The 21,940-nt window shown below is 40.8% G+C and overlaps 1 protein-coding gene across 1 annotated transcript in view; it reads left to right on the forward strand.

Annotated features, from left to right (window-relative positions):
* The first annotated feature begins 2,000 nt into the window (after positions 1-2,000).
* LOC118720846 (zinc finger protein 568) overlaps positions 2,001-21,940 on the forward strand; it is a 34,726-nt gene continuing 14,786 nt past the window's right edge. Inside the window, exons 1-4 of the mRNA XM_036441216.2 lie at positions 2,001-2,184; positions 2,969-3,021; positions 16,171-16,294; positions 16,592-16,687. Of these exons, the coding sequence (XP_036297109.1) occupies positions 2,001-2,184; positions 2,969-3,021; positions 16,171-16,294; positions 16,592-16,687 (457 nt within the window). The remainder of the gene's footprint in view (positions 2,185-2,968; positions 3,022-16,170; positions 16,295-16,591; positions 16,688-21,940) is intronic.

Below are 21,940 nucleotides of genomic sequence, written 5' to 3' on the forward strand. Positions count from 1 at the left end.
TGGACTGTGAGAGGGGGAAGGCCTGGCTGAGGGACCCCCACCCCCACCCCCACCCCACTCCTGCCTTCAGTGCATGAATTTTCACGCATGAGTCCTCTAGTGCTCAGATAAACTCTTGAAAATTGAAACATGCTTCAGTTTATCTTTTAATGCAAGATGGATAATACTTTTCTTTTGGCCTCTCTTTATCAGATTTTATATTAGACAAAGTTAATTATTAGAGGACATTTTATCATTTCCTAGGATCTAAATAAATTGCATAATCATTATGAGTTCAAAAATTAGCTAAAACTCAGCTGTATTCATCTGTATACTTTTCAATAGTACATATTTTAAGACATTTAAATGTTATTGTTATTGTTCCATTCAGGTTTTCTACTTCTTACTAAAATTAATAACTTAAGCCGAAACCAGTTTGGCTCAATGGATAGAGTGTCGGCTTGGGGACTGAGAGATCCCAGGTTCGATTCTGCTCAAGGGCATGTACCTTGGTTGCGGGCATATCCCTGGTAGGGGGTGTGCAAGAGGCAGCTGATCGATGACTCTCTCTCATCCATGTTTCTAGCTCTCTATCTCTCTCCCTTCCTCTCTGTACAAAATCAATAAAAATATATTTTAAAAAAATAAAAAAAATAAAATTAATAACTTAAATTTTACTAGAAAATCTTACATTTATCTCTATAGAGTTGCATATAATACCTAACAGCCTCAAATTTCTGTAAAATGCTATGTGGTTTAACATTTCTAATGTTTTTGCTTTGACTTAATTCTTTGTTTTGCTATTGCTTATCAATATTTCGTTTAATTGCTCTCTTAGAACCAAATTGTGAATTTTAAAAATCTGGTCCACATTTTTTGTTTTCTAGTACACAGTTTCAGGTGTATACTTACTCATTTTATATCTAACTAAATTTAATAAGCAACGTTTCAAAAAAAGGTCATGATAATGCCCCAAATATGAGCATACTTGTAAAAAGAATAAATAAACTATTATTAACAAAGGTGGTGTAATTTTCCAGAAAGCTTATCAAGGGCCTTTCTATCTGTATTTATGTATTTATAAAAACATAAAAATAGTAGTTTTGTATTGGTACGCCATTATTTCCACTCTGGAACCATGGTTGCCCTCCTAGTCCTTTCTCAGAGTTCAGCACCCAGAGCTTAAGACTGCCTGCCTTCAGTCTGGGCACATCCTCAAATTCCAAGACCCGTACTACATTTCCCGGATGCCTCCAGAGTGGACCCAGCCACTATCTCGCATTTTTGTAGCCCCACAACTCAATTTGTGCTGAAAAGCCTGGGCTGCAGTGTTATGGCATTCCTAACTGAGGACTACACTTCCCAGCGGCACCCAGGTCCAGGGAAAAAATTCTCAGCTGGAAGTTGAACACCCAGCCGATCAGGATTTGGGTCTCCGAGGGCTGAATCTCCCAGATCCCCAAGGCTCCTAGTCGTCCTCTGCTGGCCCCGCGCACTGAGTCCTGCTCCTTGTGGAGAGAACTCTGGACAGTCGGCTTCCCGGCTTTTAAATAGTTTTTAGAGATCTCTGGGCATCTCCCAGTTTGGGGCGAAGACTGTTGAAGACGGGTTACGGTAACTTCTGGGCCTCGGGACATCCTGGTAGAGGACCGCCCCGCCCTTTCCCAAGCTTTGGGCTACATATCTGAGAAGCCTTCAGGGTCCACAACCTGTTCTTAATCCTCTGCAGCGGTCTTGCACTACCCAGACCAGCCGGGTCGCCCAGATCCTCGCAGGATGCTCAGGTGTACTGGGTGATCAGCACTGAGCTTCACTAAGGCTTGGGCTGAAGCCTCAGAGCCGGCTGGGCCCTCGTTGGATTTCCTTCTGGTGGACTACATTTCCCTACGGCTCCGCGGCATATCCATTTACAGCGAGAATTGGCTGGCCCGTGGTGAATTTGAGGAAGCGCGCCACAAACTAGTTCACTGGTAGTGGCGGATTCGATCAGACCGGAGTACAAGGCACCCGGGTAAGTGGACATGAAGGACTCCCGGGCGGGGCTGGGTGTCTGGGGCGTGTCCAGGCTGCATGCCTTTGCTGGAAAAAGGACGTCTGTGGCCGCGTGTCCTCTCTCCGGGTGGGGAGTAGCGGCCTCGCGCGTGCACGGGCTGGACGTGGTTTCAGCTGGCGGTGTCAGGAGGTCAGGTGTTGCCTTGGCCGCAAGTACGTGCGACTCTTTCCCTACCCGTGTCGCAAACCGACTCCCCACGCTGGGCTAGCAGTGCTTGTGGCCCCGTTGTGAGAATCCTATGTGGCCATGACTGTGTCTCTGCCTTTGGGGCCAGAACTGGGAAAGTCGCCCTCTTTGTCCATTCTTGGTCAACGCTGGGAGTGTCCGCATTTTGGATGGGTTCTGGGCATCTATCCCAGACCCCGCCTGCATTTCCAGACTTTGTATCTCCAATTACACTCTCCAGCCCAGCCGCTGCAGACAAACCGCCGCCATTTGCTCTCCAGCCCTGTGAATAGCTTTCGCCCGGGGTCTGTTTCTGCGATCCAGCTGGTTTGTAGAGCTTGGGCTTGGGAGCTCCTCCTACTTGTACTTTTTGTTCTTTCACCCTGGTCGCCAGGGATCTGGCCCCATAGAGGTGCCCCCAGACTAGGGGTGTCGGACTCTGGCACATGAATCCACTTAGGCTGTTTCTTGGAGCTACAGCTCTGGGCTCAGTATAATCTACGAGGCTTGGAAGAACCCCAACTCAGGCTTTATGGAGGAAGGCAGCCACAGTCTAGGACACTCTCCCAGGACTCCCATCTGGACCCCCAAAGCCACTGTGCTTCTGTGATATGATGGAAAGGATGGTGGGAGTTGCAGGCTTCTTTGGCTTTGGACCTCTTAGTGCCTGGGTGGAGCAGAGATTTGTTTTAACTGTGCCTCTTCCAGGAATTGGGAGAGACTATTGTCTTCTAGTTTCCTAATCTCTTTCCACCTTTTTTCTTCTCTTAGAAACCAGAACAGGAGGAAAGAAGATCCACTGTGCATCAAAAGTCATGGCAGAGGTAAGTTGTATGTGGCACTTTCTTCTGGGAAAGGGTTTATTGGTTTTCAGAACACTATCCTATTTCAGGTTTCTATCTAAGAGATTTATTCTAGTGATTTGGAGAAAAGGGAAGAGAGAAGGAAACCACACTTATGGAGAATTTTCCTGAACCAAACAGAAGCCTAAACCAGAGCTCTGATGTAGAATTTTCACTTCCCTGGATTTTGTTCATTCCCGTAGTCCAGGTGTAGGGCACCTTTTTTTCTGTCAAGAGCCATTTGGGTATTTATAGCATCTTTTACAGGCCATACAGAATTATTAGCTTAGAAATCATCCTACTATATTTGGTCAAACATTTAATTAATTCACCCCAGTACCTTGGCAGGGCCAGACAAAATGATTTCATGGGCCTTATATGGCCAGGGGCCCAACATTCCCCATCCCTCCAACAGTCCAAATGTACCTCAGTGATTTGTCAAGGAAATTTTTATTTATTTATTTTTAATCCTCACCCAGGATATTTTTTCCATTGATTTGTAAGTAGAGTGAAAGGAAGGGAGGATGGGGAGATAGACAGACAGACATCAACCCACTGTCTTTGCTTGAGCACTGACGAGGGTGGGGGATTAAACCAGCAACTAAGGTACATGCCCTTGACCAGGAATGGGACTTGCAACACTTTTACCTGATGCTCTAACCACTGAGAAAAACTGTCCAGGGCTGCTTCCAAATTTGTATAGCCTAAGATGCCTGTCTGCACTTTTCATTCTAGACATTTTTTTCCCCAACAAAGAAATAACCTAATTGTTCTCTTTCTAATGACTGAGATAATATAGGATTCTTGCAAATATTTGAAAACTTAAAAAGCTTATTAAAACAGTTTGTCATCATCTAGCAATAATCACTGTTAGTATATTCAAATTCTTTTTTTAAATACATTTTTATTGGTTTCAAAGAGAAAGCGAGAGTGAGAAACACCAATGATAAGAGAGAATCATTGATCAGCTGCCTCCTGCATGCCCCACACTGTAATTGAGCCTGCAACTTAGGCTTGTGCCCTGACTGGGTATCGAACCGTGATCTCCTGGTTCATAGGTTGACACTAAACAACCGAGTCACATCAGCTGGGTTCAAATTATTCTTATTATTTTTAGTCCTCACCAGAGAATATTTTTTCCTTTTTTTGTTTTTTTTTTGTTTTTATGGGTTTTTGTTTTTTTAAGAGAGAGAGTGGAAGGGAGGCAGTAGAAGGAAAACAAGAGACATCAATTGATTACTATCCGCCAGAGCCCTGACCTAGAATGGAACCCTCAACCCTTCAATGTGCCCACCTACGCTCTAACAACTGAGCCACATTGGCCAGGGCTATTTTCAAATTATTTTGAAAATATGTTTAGGTATGTAAATTTGTTTTCAGAATGGGATCATGTTACTGATAGAAGCAACTAACTTATTGTGTTTGTGTTAAACCACTTTAAGGTTGAAATTCTTCACATGTGTTATCTTATTGAATCCACATAACAACCCATAAAATAGGTCTGACTATATTTCATTAATTCTATGATGCACTTTACTTTCATATCGTGATAGGTTTTATAATTTCTAGCAAGTCATAGTTTCATTGATGGCATTTTTTCCCCCTGATATATAAATCAATATCATCTCAGAATTGATGAAATATGAAATATGCTAATATTTTAAGTTGAAAAATGACAAAATAGATTGTTAAGTCGCTTGTTCCAAAATTACATATTAAATTATATAACTAGGATTTCTAAATTGTCTACTGATTTTCTTTCCCCACTTGTCAAAGAGTATTATCTTTCTTGGTTTATTTTAAATAAGTTTATATGTCAAGCATATTTCTCTTTATCATTTATAAGTTGTTTTAGAAATGTTTTTCATAGTCAATCTATTTTTGTTTGTGTTTTAAATTCAAAGTTTTTAAAAAATATTTTCTTCCCTTTATGTTATGCCAAAAGTTTTCCCTACTATAAAAATAGAAAAGTTATTCATATTTTCCTAAAGTACTTTTTTCTTTTGTTCATATATTTTAATCTTTAAGGTATCTGGTGTGAGATGTGATAAAAAAAAAAAATGTGGGTTGTCACATTCCTGATTTAGGGTGTTTAGGCTTTTATCTATGATTAAACTATTTTTAAAGAATGGCACACTATTTGTAGTATGTTCAAGTGTGTTGTGTGTTTTTTCTTAGCTGTATCTGAATATGCCTCTACATTAATGTTGGCCAGTTCTGAAGAATTCCTTTTTCTAAAGACTAAGAAATAGTACCGGATCCAGCCGGCATCACAGGTCCTGGAGGTAGGGCTAGGAGGTTTTAAGAGAAATAAAGACAAGAGAAAGCGGGGCTTCAGGAGGACTGCTAGTCCATGATGAGACTGCAGCAACTTTATTAGTTGCAAGCGTACATTTATGAGGCTTTTCTGGGCATTTCTCCAAGTGCCCCTTTCCCAGGACAAGGCCTCCCGTCAGCCCCTCAAGACATTCTTGGAAAAGATACAAAGAGCAAGCGTCTGGTTAGATATCATTGAGAACAGCCTAGCTGAGAACATCCAGATAAGTCGTGCATCACGCGCACTCTCTAACAATGGGGCTATGGTCTGCCCTGTCCTTGGTTGCCCCTGAAGGCTTAGGGGAGAGCAGGTAGGCGTCCCTACCCTGTGCTCAATCCCCTGTAGGAGAGCAGGTAGGCGTCCCTACCCTATGCTCCATCCTTGCCCTCGGGCCCCACGGAACACGGCTTCCCCACAGCTCCCCCTTTTTAATTTATTACAACTCAAGCGGGATGCTGTCCTTCTCTCGATGCAGCTGAAGCAGGTGGATGTCCATGGCTAACTTGTACATTTGCTTACAGATTAATCTTATACAGAAAGGCAACAACATGCATAAAAGTATCAGGAAACTTGCTACTGCAATTAGGCCTATTACTCCATGAAGGAAAGCACTTAAAGTTAGGAAGTTGTCCCGTAGCCGGGATACAAACTCCGAGGCTTCTCTAGCTATATCTATTATATATCAAGCTTTGGTGCGTTCAGCAAATTTTGAATTTCTCTATGCAACATTCTCAAATCAAGGGAGGTGTTTGCATCATGCCATATACCCTGAAGATGCCTTTTGACATTTTCCCATGGAAACTTAGAATCATTATATTCTTTTGGTGTTATGCAAATCCATGAGAATGCGGCGTGGCATCTTAGAGAACTTTTCACCTCCAAGTTTACAATTTCATCGCCTAGGATTTGTACTACATCATAGAGAGCTAGAGAGCGTTCACCCTTTGCTCTATTTTCTTGTCCCAGTTCTCTTGGGTTTGTAGTGCTTGCGTTACATTGTAAGCCAGGTTGTTTACATAGTCTGCTGTCTGAATGGAAGTTGTTAACGATATGGCAGATGCAGTGGCAGAAGCAATTAAAGTGATTAACGCCGTGATACCTGCTATTAACAATCCTACAAATCTTTTCGTTCGGCTTAAGGCTTTTTCTACTATCTGAAGTACAGCAAGCCCCGTGTCAGAGTACCACTCTTGGGTATTGTTAACTGGCAGGAGAACAAATACAGGTTGATGTAAGATTAACAAGGAAGGGGTAGTGCCATTAATGCAATTAGTTAGACTATAATTATTACAAGCGATGCTGGTTATTCCAGTTTCATTATCTAGGCTAATACTAAAATTACCCAGTAACAAAGCATAAGGTTCAGGTACACATGCAGACAAGCTCACATTCCAACTGCTCCCCGAGCCACTAATGACTCCCCTTTGTGGCTGCACCGTCACATTCTCCTTCCCGACAGTGATATAGTCCATGACAGCCACCATTTTCCACAAATTTCTTTGGTAAGTAATATTGTCCATTGTCCAAAGTCCAGTCACTAGGTTCTGGGGGCGAAAGTCATTATCAGTGTCGGCCCAGTCATACAGCTTTCCCTGGCACACTGTCACATTACTGTGGCAGGTCCGCTGCATTAGTCCCATTTCATTTCTAGATGGCCCCAGCCGCAGGCGGTCCAGTCGATCCCTCAGCTTTGCCACCTGACTTCGAGGCATGGTGCACACACCACTTGGGTAGCCACCGAGGATTCTCATCTCCTGTTGGGAAAACACAAACATAGCCTCTCCCCCACATTAGTACTGGATCCGGCCCATGCAATTCCCTAGTCAGTGGATCTCTCCAGTATACATCTGGAAAGCATTTTGGTGTGGGCTCCCAAAACCGCTGAGCCGCTGTCTGGCCGTCTTTGTCCATTTGCAAAAAGTTTAAAATAAAGATTATATGATTAAGTAAATTCCTGGGGGTGTGGGTATAATACTCCCCCTTTTTAATTTTAAAAAGCTGATTTTTAAGTTCTTGATGAGCTCGCTCCACAATGCCTTGCCCTTGATCCTGGGCAACCTGTAGGAATGCACAGGTGCCGACTGCTATCATGGCAAGGTATCTTTACTTTAAAAATAAGGCAAATTTACTTTTGAATTTATAAGCCATAAATGTTGCCTTGCCTTTAGCTTGATTACAATGTTGGCGGCTATATATAGTTAGAATTCAATTATTTATAAAACATTGGCTTCTCATGTAACTTAATTTATATGACATTGATTATATTGTAAAAGCTAATTTATAAAGTAACTTAAGTAGGTATCTTTAATTTAAAAAAAATAATGGCAAAGAAACTTATTCAGTAAAACTTATAGGTTTGATACTTTATTGGTCTGATCTAAAACATGGCTTTTGTCTTTCTTGAAATTCTACTGCTGTTGAAAAATTTGTCTATATTTAAGAAATATATTGTTTTTGCCTTTCTTACAGGCAAAAACTTTTATAATATTTAATATATACCTTTTAATTTTTATTTGATAAGGCTTTCCATGCAATTTCAAGTATATTAGATCTGTTTTAAAAAGTTTTCCTATAAGAAGAGAGAATAAATTTCTTGTATTACTCCGGGCCCTTGGAACTTTCCAAGAATTATCTCTGTTAATGCCTTGAAATTTTAACATGGAAAAAAACCATCAAACAAATATCTATATATGATTTAAATATTTTAATATTTGTTATTATCTATTATTATCTTAAGATATCAATTAGATTTAGAGTAGTTTTTGTATATAAAATTTTTTGCTGAGATCATAGAATTAATCCTCTTTTTAATTAGATCAATAATAAGTAACTTATTTTGAATTCCTAATTATTAGAGGAAATATAACATTTTATTTTCTTAAAAATAAGTTTTTATGCTTTAAGTATTTAATTACTACAACTCCATAATTTTTTCTAATTTAATTTGTACTCTGAATTTTTAAAGCTGACAAGTGAAATATATTTAGCAGTTCTTAGATTAATAACATTTTAAATTTCTAAGGAAAATACAAGACATAATCAATTAATAGATTCAATTTTGTCCTCTAGGTTATTTATGAGGTAAATTTAAACTTTAATTTTTATTTGCCAGTGGCTCTGGGAAACTAGGTTTTGTTTATTTGACTGTAAATTATCACATTCTTTAAGATGGCTACTGGCAGGACACTATATTAACTGTCTGCTGGGGGAAGGGCCTTTACCCTTTCCTCCCTCAACAAAGGATGTAGCCAGTTACCTGGACTACTTAGATCTTTAGTATTAATGCATTATTTATTCATCTATATTTTAATAATTTCTTTGAGATTCTAGAATCAATTATAATTATTTTAAAGTATTTACTTTGGATAAATTCTATGACAGAGACAGATTTACTTATTTTCTTGAAGGCCTTAAAAGTTAACTTTTCAATAAGGTTCACTAGCATTTTGAAAACCACTCTTTATTATGGAAATGCAAATCTTGTCGCTGGAATTAGCTTGAATTTCTTTCAAGAAGATTTTTTCACTGTTTTTCTCAGGAAAAAGAATCAGTTCTGGGTTTTTCATTTCTGTAGCTCTTGTAAAGAGTTAAGGCTAGTTCAAGACTTATCTAATATCCGAAATTGGATGTGCGCGCATTCTGTCTTATACTAGCTTTCTCTTTACACGTGTACAGATATCCCAGACGCATTTCTAAATTTTCAAAACTTTTTTATGGCGAGAAAGGAAACTTTTAATTTATTATACTAGGAGAGTGGCTTCTATATTGGATCGCCTCATGTCTCTCCCTTCCCCCACATTATGCTTACTTCAGGGGAAGCATCAGTAATAGATCTGGCTGAATTTCTTTTCATGCTTAAAAGATAGACAGATCTCAATTTTTTTTCTTCCTTTTTGGCTTTCTGAAATAATAACTAATACCCAATTTTGCCAAGATTTGCATTTCCCTGCGAGTTCTCTTATAATTTTTAAGCAAGGCATTAAGCAGTCTTATCACAAGTAATCTTAATGTGGGAGAGCAGATAGCCCTTCCCTCACCAGCTGCCTTTGAATTTATCCGCATCAGAGGCAGTTTCAGCAGTGGAGTTCCACTTATTACAGATTTTAAATTCCATACATATACTAAGATTCTAATTTCAACAATAAACAACATTATTTTGTGATCACATAGACTTCAACATTCACTCTAAAGAGCACTTTTACTTTGTCCCATCCTTAGGGAACCACGGACAAACTGTATGTACAAACTGTATAAATTTTACTAGCTGAGACTTCTCTACTCGCGCTCCGCGAGACACAAGCATGCTGTGCAGGACCTGTATAAAAAGATCCCTGCTCTGTACTTGCCCCATTTTATTATTCCTGAATGTAAAAAAAAACTCAATCCGCCGTTACTCACTGTTTCGTCGCGACCTTTACCAACGGCGACCTTCCTACTTCTACCCAGTGTCTCCAGGTCCCTGTTCACGGGCGCCAATTACCGGATCCAGCCGGCATCACAGGTCCTGGAGGTAGGGCTAGGAGGTTTTAAGAGAAATAAAGACAAGAGAAAGCGGGGCTTCAGGAGGACTGCTAGTCCATGATGAGACTGCAGCAACTTTATTAGTTGCAAGCGTACATTTATGAGGCTTTTCTGGGCATTTCTCCAAGTGCCCCTTTCCCAGGACAAGGCCTCCCGTCAGCCCCTCAAGACATTCTTGGAAAAGATACATAGAGCAAGCGTCTGGATAGATATCATTGAGAACAGCCTAGCTGAGAACATCCAGATAAGTCGTGCATCACGCGCACTCTCTAACAATGGGGCTATGGTCTGCCCTGTCCTTGGTTGCCCCTGAAGGCTTAGGGGAGAGCAGGTAGGCGTCCCTACCCTGTGCTCAATCCCCTGTAGGAGAGCAGGTAGGCGTCCCTACCCTATGCTCCATCCTTGCCCTCGGGCCCCACGGAACACGGCTTCCCACAAAATAGTATTTGTTTTCTAGATTCATCTGTTTCTTCCTTTCTCTTTGACTTTTCTTCTGTATTCTGTGAGAACTTGTTGAATTTATCTTCCCATTCCCATCCTGGCTAGAACTTTCCCAGGATTCTTAGAAAAGGACTACATCCTCCCCATACCATACATTTTGGTAAGGAAGGAACTCCAGCTCCCTTTTGTCCTGCAACCTTTTATTATAAATTTCTCCCTTTCCTTCTCCCCTCAGAATGGTTATTGTTTCTTCTCTGTATTAATGTGAGGCTATATACTAATAAAAGGGTAATATGCTAATTAGACCAGAAGAAGCCATGGTGGCGGGGCTGTGGCAGAGGCAGTTAGGTGCAATCAGGCCAGCATTGGGGGCCAGTTGGGAGCGATCAGGCCAGCAAGGAGGAGCAGTTGGAGGCTATTAGGGAAGGGGGGGCAGGCAGTTGGGGGCAAGCAGATCATCAAGAAGATCAGGCAGGCAGGCAGGTGAGCGGTTAGAAGCCAGCCATTCTGGATTGCGAGAGTGGTGTCCGATTGCCAGTTTAGGCCTGATCCCTGTGGGTCTCAGATTGGAGAGGATGCAGGCTGGACTAAGGGACACTGCTCCCACGGCCCATGGATGAATTTCGTGCACCAAGCCACTAGTACTATATAATAAAAGCCCAGTGATTGATTGAAACAGTGGAATGAACAGAGATCAGAACAACCACAGCCCCTCACCCCAGCTGGTTCACCCCCCAGTGGGGACCCCTCTCACCCTGATCGGAGGCATGGCAGCCTGAAACCCACCCACAGTCTCTCATCCCAGCCAGTCCCGCCCCCCAGAGAAAACTCCCCCCACCCCGGTCTGGGACCCCCCCATTAGGGCAGGTTAGCCAGCCCCTACCTGTGCACTGGGCCTCTATCTATATAATAAAAAGATAATATGCAAATTGACCCTAATGGTGAAACTACTGCTCAACCAGTCACTATGAGGTGCACTGACCACCTTCTAGGTCCCTTTCCCTGGCCGGCAGGCTCTGATCACCCGGTGGCAAATGGGAAACGGGGGGTGGGTGGTGGGGGTTGTGGGAGGTGCCAGGCCAAGGCCTCCACCCTGGCAGTTACCCCACATACAGAGGGTGACCCACAGTGGGGTTGGGGCCACCGAGCGAGGGGGAATGGCTGACCTCTCAGTCCCTCCTCCTAACTAGCAGGCTCCAATCACCTGATGGAGAACAGGGAACTGGGGATAGATGGCAGCGGGGGGAGGAGGCAGAGCTGGTTGCAAGCAGCCTGAGAAGATGGCCCTGATTGTAGACCAGACCTAGGGACCTGTGCAAAAATTTCTGTTATAAAAATAGCAGTCCTCTAGTACTGTTATAAAATAGTAGACTCTTACCCCATTTCTCCTACTTACTAGTTATGTGACCATGAGCTTCCCCATAACTTCCTCTGCATAATGCATGCTACAAGGTTTGAGGAATATGATGGTAATAGACATTCACCTCAATGTGGAGGTTCCCCAACTCCTACCTCCAGATCTTCCCAACATTCAATAGGTGCCAAATGTCATCGCTCTGTCTCCTTTGTGCCCTACAATCTCCCTCCATTGTCTGGCTGGGGCCAGCAGCTTGGGGGAGGGTCCGAGGGAGATTGGCTGTGGGAGTGCAGTGACCACCAGGGGGCAGCTCCTGTGTTTAGCATTTGACCCCTTATGGTCAGTGCACATCATAGCAACCGGTCAGCCAGTCATTTGGTCACTTAGATTCTTATATGTATGGACTAGAGGCCCGGTGCACTAATTTGTGCACAGGTGAGGTGCCTAGGCTTGGCCAGGGATGAGAGCTGATCAGAGCCAGGCTAATTGGGGCCTGCTGTCCAGAGGGAGGGATAGAGCATGGTAGGTTGGCCTCCAGCTCCAAGGAGGGAGCTAGCCCTTCGACCCCTGGAAAGGGGGCTGCATTTGCTGACACCCATTCCCAGTTCACTGTTCCAGCCTGGGGCCTGAAGGCCCCAGTGGGATAGAAGAGGAAACAATGGTCACCAGGCACAGAAGGAATGGATGCCGGAAACAGTCATCAGCTTACACCAGCACCCTGTGGTTCCCTGCCTCACCCCCTCCTCCTTCCCTCATCACAGCATTGCCACCACAGCGAATGGGTGGAAAGCTAATTGGGGCCTGCTGGCCGGAGGGAGGAATAAGTATAGGAGGTTGGCCGTCAGCCCTAAGGAGGGAGCTGACCTTCAGCCCCCCGGGAAAGAGGCCACAGTCACCACTTCCCACCCCCGGTTCCCCATCCCAGCCCAGGTTCAAAGGCCCCAGTGGGGTTAGGAGAGGAGGCTACGGTCGCTGGGCCAGGGGCAGAAGAAATGGATGCTGGATGCCAACCTCTCCAGCCGAACACGGGAGGTTGGCTGTGGTAGCACACTGACCACCAGGGAGCAGCTCCTGCGTTGAGTGTCTGCCCCCTGATAGTCAGTTTGCATTATAATGATTGGTAGATCGGTTGTTTTTATTGTTCAGTTGTAATGGTTTCTTACACTTTTATATATATAGATGTATATTAAAAAGCATAGTAAATGTTTACTAGAGCACCAATCCTAGTACTGGCGTAAAGTGGTGAATGAGAGCATTTTTATTCCTGCTGGGGATGACCTGTCATCTAAGTCCTATCTATCTTGACCCCTTTGGACTTCTCCACCATCACTTCTAGACATATTTCTTTCTCAGAATCTCTCACCAGTTACCCCAGTTAATTTCCTACTTCTCAGACACACAGGATGCAATTACTCTCCCTCTCTATCTTCAGCTTACTCTGTTCACTGTACTTTGGAATGTTGTTGAAATTGGTTTTGTTTATTGGAGTCCTATTCCTTTTCTCAATCCCAATTAATCTTCTGCATGTTACATGAAACTTTTGCATACCCTTAACCTAATTAAGTCACTCATTTCCCATATCAATATTCTTCTATTTGTAATAGGAGCTAATTTAACTTGGTTAAAACCCTTCACCTGTGAATATAAGTCTAACCATCTAAGGATGTGATCCTTCTTTCCAGTCTTATCTCTCTCTACTCCCTCACACACCTCTAGTAGTTCCCAGAATACATAGTACTATCTCGTCTTTGTTGCGCAAGAAATAAAAGAGAGGTGTTTATACCATACCACCATTTTTTCTGGGTTCTATGAAGCCTGCTTGAGTCTCCTAATTATCCTCGGTGACTCTGAATCACATTCCCTTATTCTGCATCTGTCATAGTTATTATCACACTGATTGTAACATTTTTAAAACTGCTTTTATTAAATACTAGAGGTCTGGTGCATAAAATTTGTGCACAGGGAGGGGAGCCCTCAGCCTAGCCTGCATCCTCTCCAATCCAGGATTCTTGAGGGATGTCCAACTGGTGGTTAGGAGGCAGCGGTCCCAGATTGCGAGAGGGTGTCCAACTGCCGGTTTAGTGGACTGGGCCTAAACTGGCAGTTGGACATCCTCTCGCAATCTGGGACCGCTGCCTCCTAACCGCTAGCCTGCCTGCCTGATCACCCATAACCACTTCTGCCTGCCAGCCAGATGCCCATAAATGCTCCCCGGCTGGCCTGATCACCCCTTAACTGCTCCCCTGCCAACCTAACTACCCCCAAACTGTTCCCCTGCTGACTTAATCTCCCCCAAACTGCTGGCCTGATTGCCCCCCTAACTGCTCTCCCCAGCCGGCCGATTGCCCCCTAACTGCTCTCCCCTGCCGGCCTGATTGCCCCCTAACTGCCCTCCCCTGCGAGCTTGATTACCCCTAACTGCTTTCCCCTCCTGGCTTAATCATTCCTAACTGCCTCTGCCTTGGCCCTGCCACAGTGGCTTTGACTGAAGGATGTCTGGTCTAATTAGCATATTACCCTTTTATTAGTATAGATTGAATAGTAGAAAATGTATAAGGTATGATGAATGGCATATTACTTATTTTAAGAAATAGAATGTTTATTATTGTTAAAAATAAAACAAAAAAATAAACATGTACACCAGGAGTTAGTCCTATTCAGTGCCCTTCTCCACCCCCAGAGGTAACTGTTCTGAGTTTCATGTTTTCATTTTCTTGATTTTATTTATAGTCTTAACTAGTGTTTTTCTTTTTAAAATTTGATGTAAATAAAATCATACTGTTTGAAATTTTCTGCAACTTTATTACTTGTCTCTTAGTGTATATTGAGAAAGTTCATTCAGATTGTGAATTTATCCTACTATATAGCCATTTATTGTATAAATATACATTTTTCTTTTATATTCATGTGGACTTTTTGAACTTATTTCTTGGTATCATATATAAGGATTTTCTCTAGATATATAACTAGAAATAGAGTTGTTGGGTCATAGGGTATATGCATCTTTAACCTTCCTGACACTGCTCAGTTGCTTTCCAGTGTTTATACCCATTTAAAAATCCTGTTACTTCATATCCTTATTAACACTTGGTATTGTCAGACTTTTATATTTTCAGTCAGTTGGTGGGTATGAATTGATATATTATTCTGATTTTAAATTTGCATATTTTGGTACTAAATGAGGTTGAGCCCTCTTCCATGCTTTTGTCAGAATTGAAGGGGTTCCTGCCTCTATTCAACAGAAGTCAAGAGAGGAGGTGGGCTGAAACCGGTTTGGCTCAGTGGTAGAGCGTCGGTCTGCAGACTGAAAGGTCCCAGGTTCGATTCTGGTCAAGGGCATGCATGTTGGTTGCGGGCACATCCCCAGTAGGGGGTGTGCAAGAGGCAGCTGGTTGATGGTTCTCTCTCATCGACGTTTCTAGCTCTCTATCTCTCTCCCTTCCTCTCTGTAAAAAATAAATATATTAAAAGAGAGAGAGAGAGAGAGAGAGAGAGAGAGAGAGAGAGAGAGGAGGTGAAACAAGTTCAAAAGAAGTGTTTTATTGAAAGCAAGATGGAGGGAAAGGAGACGGGGGATTCTTGATGCATCAAGAAAGCACACACTAATGAAGAGTATGGCTCCACAAACTGTACCTGCATGAAGAATCCAGCCCTATATAAGCCAGACTCTGCAAAATGAATACCTAAACATTTGTTGTAGAACAGGGGGATGCAGGACAGCAGCCTTTGGTAGCATAATTTTTTATAATAAGGAAAAGTGATTAGGATTAATTTTCTGGCATATTTCTGAGCTTGAGTTTTGACTATATGATTAAGTCACTAAGTTATATTTAAATTCAATTTCAGAAATAGAAGTTTTATAAGATATTTTTTAATAATTCAGACTTATAAAAAATTTACTGGGAGAAGGGAAGGATATGATCAAGTGTTATGTGCTGAAGATAGATTGTGCTGTGTACTTCAGTATAGTTTTACTTAGTTGGGAAACACCAATTATCTGGCCTTTGTTTATTCCCAGACCTGAGTGGCTAATGGAAGAGGATAATGACAAGAGGTAACATTTATAGTTGCAGGCATGTTTAAGAATGATATATGCACCAGAGCGTCGGTCTGCAGACCGAAAGGTCCCAGGTTCAATTCCGGTCAAGGGCATGTACATTAGTTGCGGGCACATCCCCGGTAGGGGGTGTGCAGGAGGCAGCTGATTGATGATTCTCTCTCATTGATGTTTCTGGCTCTCTATCCCTCTCTCTTTCTCTCTGTAAGAAATCAATAAAATATATTTAAAAAAAAAAATGATATATGCACCAAGAATAATTGTGTTCTCTGATCACTCTTGTTTCTACACTGACCCATTCATGTTGAAGAGTCCAGCATAGCCTATTTTCCCAAGCAATTTCCTTACTGAATTGCTTTCTCCATTTTCTTTTATTCTATTATAAGGTTTTGTCCATTAATATCCCAAATAGTACAATATATTTATCTCTGGTTACAGGGTCTGAAGTTTGAAGATGTGGCCATTTTCTTCTCTCAAAAGGAATGGGAATGCTTGCACTCTACCCAAAAGGATTTGTACCGAGATATAATGTTGGAAAATTATAACAACCTGATCTCACTGGGTAAATTTATCTGCCCCTCAAAATTCAGAATTGGCCTTCTGGAATTTTTATGTTCTTTGCTATCAATTTCTTGTGAGTGCTTTTTCAAGTGTCTGGCTGAATTAATGACTCTTGCTTACCAAAGAATAGTTGTTTCTTGCGAACTTAAAACTTGACTGCTCCATTTTACAACTCTATCTTTCTTATTCCTCTGACTTTCACCCTTAAACTACTTACTCTTCTTTCTTGATAATCATAGATTAATTTTAATTCTGGGACAACCATAACATCCTTTTTTTTTTTTTTTACCTTGAGCAGGACTTTCTGATTCTAAGCCAGATGTGATCTCCTTATTGGAACAGGGGAAAGAACCCTGGATTGTTAAAAAGAAGGAGGCAAAAGAATGGTGCCCAGGTGAGTGATGGTGACTTGTATGGAGAAGGCCATGGTAGGTGGGACTGTGAGAAGGCAGCACTTCTAAGATGTTCGGAGGAAAGCTCCCTGCAAAGGATTGAGATCTGGAACACAAAGTAAGGATGTATCAAAATGAGGCCTCTAATTTTTACTTCACTTAATACTCTATTGCTATCCTTCCTCATATTTCCCTCTGATTTCATGAAGGAAGTGCCTTCCTCCTTCCCAAGGATAATCATTTCCCCTATGCTTTGGGTCCAGTTTTATCCTGACATATTTTATTTATGTTTTTGTTTTGTTTTGTTTTGTTTTTTTTTAAGTCATCACCTGAGGATTTTTTTAAAAAATTGATTTTAGAGAGAGAGGAAGGGAAAGGGAGAAAAACAGAAACATCAATGTGAGAAACTACCCTCCCTACACACCCAAACCAGGGATCAAATCTGCAGCCTAGGTAATGGCCCTGACTAGGAATTGAATCTGCAACCTTTCAGTGTCTAGGACAACACACAAACCAACTGAGCCACATCAGCCAGGACTAACCTGACTTTAAAATTTTATTATGTTTTTATTGATTTCAGAGAGAGGAAGGGAGGGGGAGAGAGATGGAATCACCAGTGATAAGACAGAATCGTTGATCAGCAGCTTCCTGCACAGCCTTTACTGAGATTGAGCCTGCAACCCATTCATGTGCCCTTACTGGGAATTGAACTGTGACCTCCTGGTTCATAGGTTAATGCTCAACCACTGAGCCACACCAGGTAGGCTATCCAGGCTTTTTAAAACATCATAGGGATATAATGCTATTTGTGATTCTGTAAAATTCACTTGTTTAAAGTAATTCATCAATTTTTAGTATATTCACAGAGTTTTGCAACTGGCACAACAATGTTAACTGTAGAACATTTCCATCACCCCAAATTAAACCCTATACCTGTTAGTAGTCACTCCCCACACCCAGACCTAGGCCACCACCAATCATCTTATAACCCTCTTTATTTCTATAAAGTTGGTAGGGATATCTCCTTTTCTATTTCTGATATTAATATGAGTTGTTGTATTTTCATTTTCATTTGTTTCCAGGAAGTTTTTTATTTCTTTCTTGATCTCTTTGGTAACCCATTTATTGTTTAATAATATGCTACTTAGCCTCCATGTGTTTGAATGTTTTGGGGTGTTTTTAATATAATTGATTTCTAATTTTATTCCATTGTGATTTGAGAAGGTACTTGATATGATTTCAGTCTTCTTGAATTTGAAGAGACTTATTTTGTGTCCTAACGTGGTCTATGTCTATGAATGCTCTACTTGAGGAGAATGTATATTCTTCAGCTTTGGGGTGAAATATTCTGAGGATTTTTTTAAAAATTGATTTTAGAGAGAGAGGAAGGGAAAAGGAGAGAAACAGAAACATCAATGTGAGAAACATAAATGTCAATTAAATCCATATGCTCAGTGTGTCTTTTAGAATCACTATTTCTTTGTTAATTTTTTGTCTGCAAGATCTATCCAGTGAAGTCAGCAAGGTGTTAAAATCTAGGTACTTACTTATTACCATTTTAATTTTGTATGCCTAGGTTTTCCTCTCTATTTCTTCTTATTATTAAACAGACCCTTTAGCATTTCTTGTAATGCTGGCTTGGTGGTGATGAACTTCTTTAGCCTTCTTTATCTCATCATTTATTTTGAATGATAGTCTTGTTGGATATAGTACTATTGGTTTCAGATCCTTGTTTTCCATTACCTTGAGTATTCCATGACATTTCTATTGGCCTATAGAGTTTCTGATGAGAAATCAGGTGTCAGCATATGGGAGCTCTGTTGTAGGTACTAAATTGCTTTTCTCTTGCTGCCTTTAATATTCTTTTTCTTTAAATTTTTGCATTTTAATTATGATGTGTCTAGATGTGGTCCTGTTTGGGTTCTTCTTCCTTGGGACTCTGAGCCTCCTGAACTTGTGTGACACTTTTCTTAACCAGGTTAGGGAAGTTTTCTGCCATTATTTCTTTAAATACATTCTTTCTCTTTTTTTCCCTTTCTTCTCCTTCTGGGATACTGAAAATGTGAATATTGTTATGATTCATGTTCTTCCAAGCCCCTTTACACTGTCCTATTTTTTGTTTTGTTTTTGAGTTATTATATGTGTACATATCTTACCATTATCCCCCCAACCCACTCCCATACATGCCCTCACCTCCCAGTGTTTTGCATCCATTGATTATGCATGCTAACAAGTTCTTTGATTGATCTCTTATCTCCCCCACCTCTCCCTAACCTTCCTGCTATAATTTGGCAGTCTGTTTGATGCTTTACTGTCTCTGTATCTATCTTTTTGTTCATCAATTTATAATGTTCTTTATTATCCATAAATAAGTGAAATCATGTGGTATTTTCTTTAATTGATTGGCTTATTTCACTTAGCATAATGTTCTCCAGTTCCATCCAGGTTACTGTAAAGGGTAAGAATTCATTCTTTTTATGGAAGCATAGTATTCCATTGTACAGATGTACCATACTTTTCTGATCCAGTCATCTGTTGATGGGCACCTAGGCTGCTTCCAAATCTTAGCTATTGTAAATTGTGCTGCTATGAACATAAGGGTGCATATATCCTTTCTTGTTGATGTTTCCAGTTTTTTAGGATATATTCCTAGAAGTGGAATTACTGGGTCAAATGGGAGTTCCATTTTTAGTTTATTGAGGAAACTCCATACTGTTCTCCACAGTGGCTACACCATTCTGCATTCCCACCAGCAGTGCATGAGGGTTCTTTTTTCTCCACATCCTTGCCAACACTTGTCGTTTTTTGATTTCTTGATGATAGTCACTGTGACAAGTGTGAGATGGAACCGCATTGTTGTTTTGATATGCATCTCTCTAATAATTAGGGACTTTGAGCATGTTTTCATGTGTCTCTTAGTCTTCCTTCTGTCTTTTTTCGAAAAGATTCTATTTAGGCCCATTGCCCATTTTTTATTGGATCATTTATCTTCCTTTTATTAAATTGTATAACTTGCCTGTAGATGTTGGAGATTAAACCTTTATCAGTGGTAACATTTGCAAATATGTTCTCCCATACAGTGGCGTTTCTTATTGTTCTGTTGATGGTTTCTTTTTTTTTTTTTTCTTTTTTTTAATATATTTTATTGATTTTTTTTGCCCCCCCTCCCTCCCATACATACCCTCCCTTCCCAGAGTTTTATGTCCATTGGTTGTACTTATATGCATGTATACAAGTCCTTCAGTTGATCTATTATCTCCCCCAAATCTCCCTCCACTCCCCACTGTAATTTGACAGTCTGCTTATTGCTTTACTGTCTCTATATCTATCTTTTGGTTCATCGGTTTATAATGTTCTTTATTATCCATAAATGAGTGAGGTCATGTGGTGTTTCTCTTTCATTGATTGGCTTATTTCACTCAGCATGATATTCTCCAGTTCCATCCAGGTTGCTGCAAATGATAAGAATTCCTTCTTTTTTATGGCAGCATAGTATTCCATTGTGTAGATGTACCATAATTTTTTGATCCAATCATCTGCTGACGGGCACCTAGGCTGTTTCCAAATTCTGGCTATTGTAGATTGTGCTGCTATGAACATAGGGGTGCATATATCCTTTCTGATTGGTGTTTCTAGTTTCTTGGGATATATTCCTAGGAGTGGGATTACTGGGTCAAATGGGAGTTCCATTTTCAGTTTTTTGAGGAAACTCCATACTGTTCTCCACAGTGGTTGCACCAGTCTGCATTCCCACTAGCAGTGCAAGAGGGTTCCTTTTTCTCCACAACCTCGCCAACACTTGTCGTTTATTGATTTGTTGATGTTGGCTGTTCTGACAGGTGTGAGATGGTACAGCATTGTTGTTTTGATTTGCATCTCTCGGATAATTAGTGACTTTGAGCATGTTTTCATGTGTCTTTTGGCCTCCCTTCTGTCTTCTTTTGAAAATATTCTATTTAGGTCCATTGCCTATTTTTTAATTGGATCATTCATCTTCCTTTTGTTTAGTTGTATAAGCTGTCTGTAGATGTTGGAGATTAAACCTTTATCAGTGGTAACATTTGCAAATATGTTCTCCCACACAGTGGGCTTTCTTGTTGTTTTGTTGATGGTTTCTTTTGCTGTAAAAAAGCTTTTTATTTTGATGAAGTCCCATTTGTTTATTTTCTCTTTAGCTTCCATTGCCCTAGGGGTAGTATCAGTGAAGAAGTTCTTTTGGCATATGTTTGAGATTTTGCTGCCCATGGATGCTTATAGTATTTTTATGGTTGCCCATCTAATGATTAAGTCCTGTATTTATATTGAGTTTATTTTTGTGTATGGTGTAAGTTGGTGATCTAGTTTCATTCTTTTGCATGTATCTGTCCAATTTTCCCAACACCATTTATTGAAGAGACTGTCTTGACTCCATTGTATATTTCTGCCTCCTTTATCAAATATTAATTGAGCATAGTGATTTGGGTTGATATCTGGGTTCTTGATTCTATTTCATTTATCTATATGTCTATTCTTATATCAGTACCAGGTTGTTTTGAGAACAGTGGCTTTGTAATACAATTTGAAGTCTGGTATTGAGATCCCTCCTACTTTACTCTTCTTTCTCAGGATTGCTGTGGCTATTCGGGGTCTTTTATTGTTCCAAATGAACTTTTGGAGAGTTCTTTATAGTTCAGTGAAATATGCCGTTGGTATTTTAATGGGGAGTGCATTGAACCTATAGATTGCTTTAGGAAGTATGGACATTTTGATGATGTTGATTCTACCAATCCATAAACATGGTATTTTCTTCCATCTGTTTACATCTTCCTCTACCTCTTTTTTCAGTGTCATGTAGTTTTCCGCATATAGGTCCTTTACTTCCTTAGTTAAATTTATTCCTAGGTATCTTAATTTTTTTGGTGCGATGGTAAATGGAATTGCTTTTTTAGTCTCTGCTTCTGAAATTTCACTGTTGGTGTATAGAAATGCCATGGATTTCTTGGTGTTAATTTTGTATCCTGCTACATTGCCAAATTCATTTATTAAGTCAATTAGTTTTTTTATGGAGTCTTTTGGGTTTTTTATGTACAATATCATGTAATCTGCAAATAAGGATAACTTTACTTCTGCTTTTCCAATTTGGATGCCTTTTATTTCCTCCTCTTGTCTAATTGCAATGGCTAGTACTTCCAATACTATGTCAAACAGGAGTGGTGAGAGTGGGCATCCCTGTCTTGTTCCTGTTCTTAGAGGGAATGGTTTTAGTTTTTGCCCAT

The sequence above is a fragment of the Pipistrellus kuhlii genome, unplaced genomic scaffold, assembly GCF_014108245.1.
Source record: "Pipistrellus kuhlii isolate mPipKuh1 unplaced genomic scaffold, mPipKuh1.p scaffold_m20_p_17, whole genome shotgun sequence".
NCBI lineage: Eukaryota > Metazoa > Chordata > Mammalia > Chiroptera > Vespertilionidae > Pipistrellus > Pipistrellus kuhlii.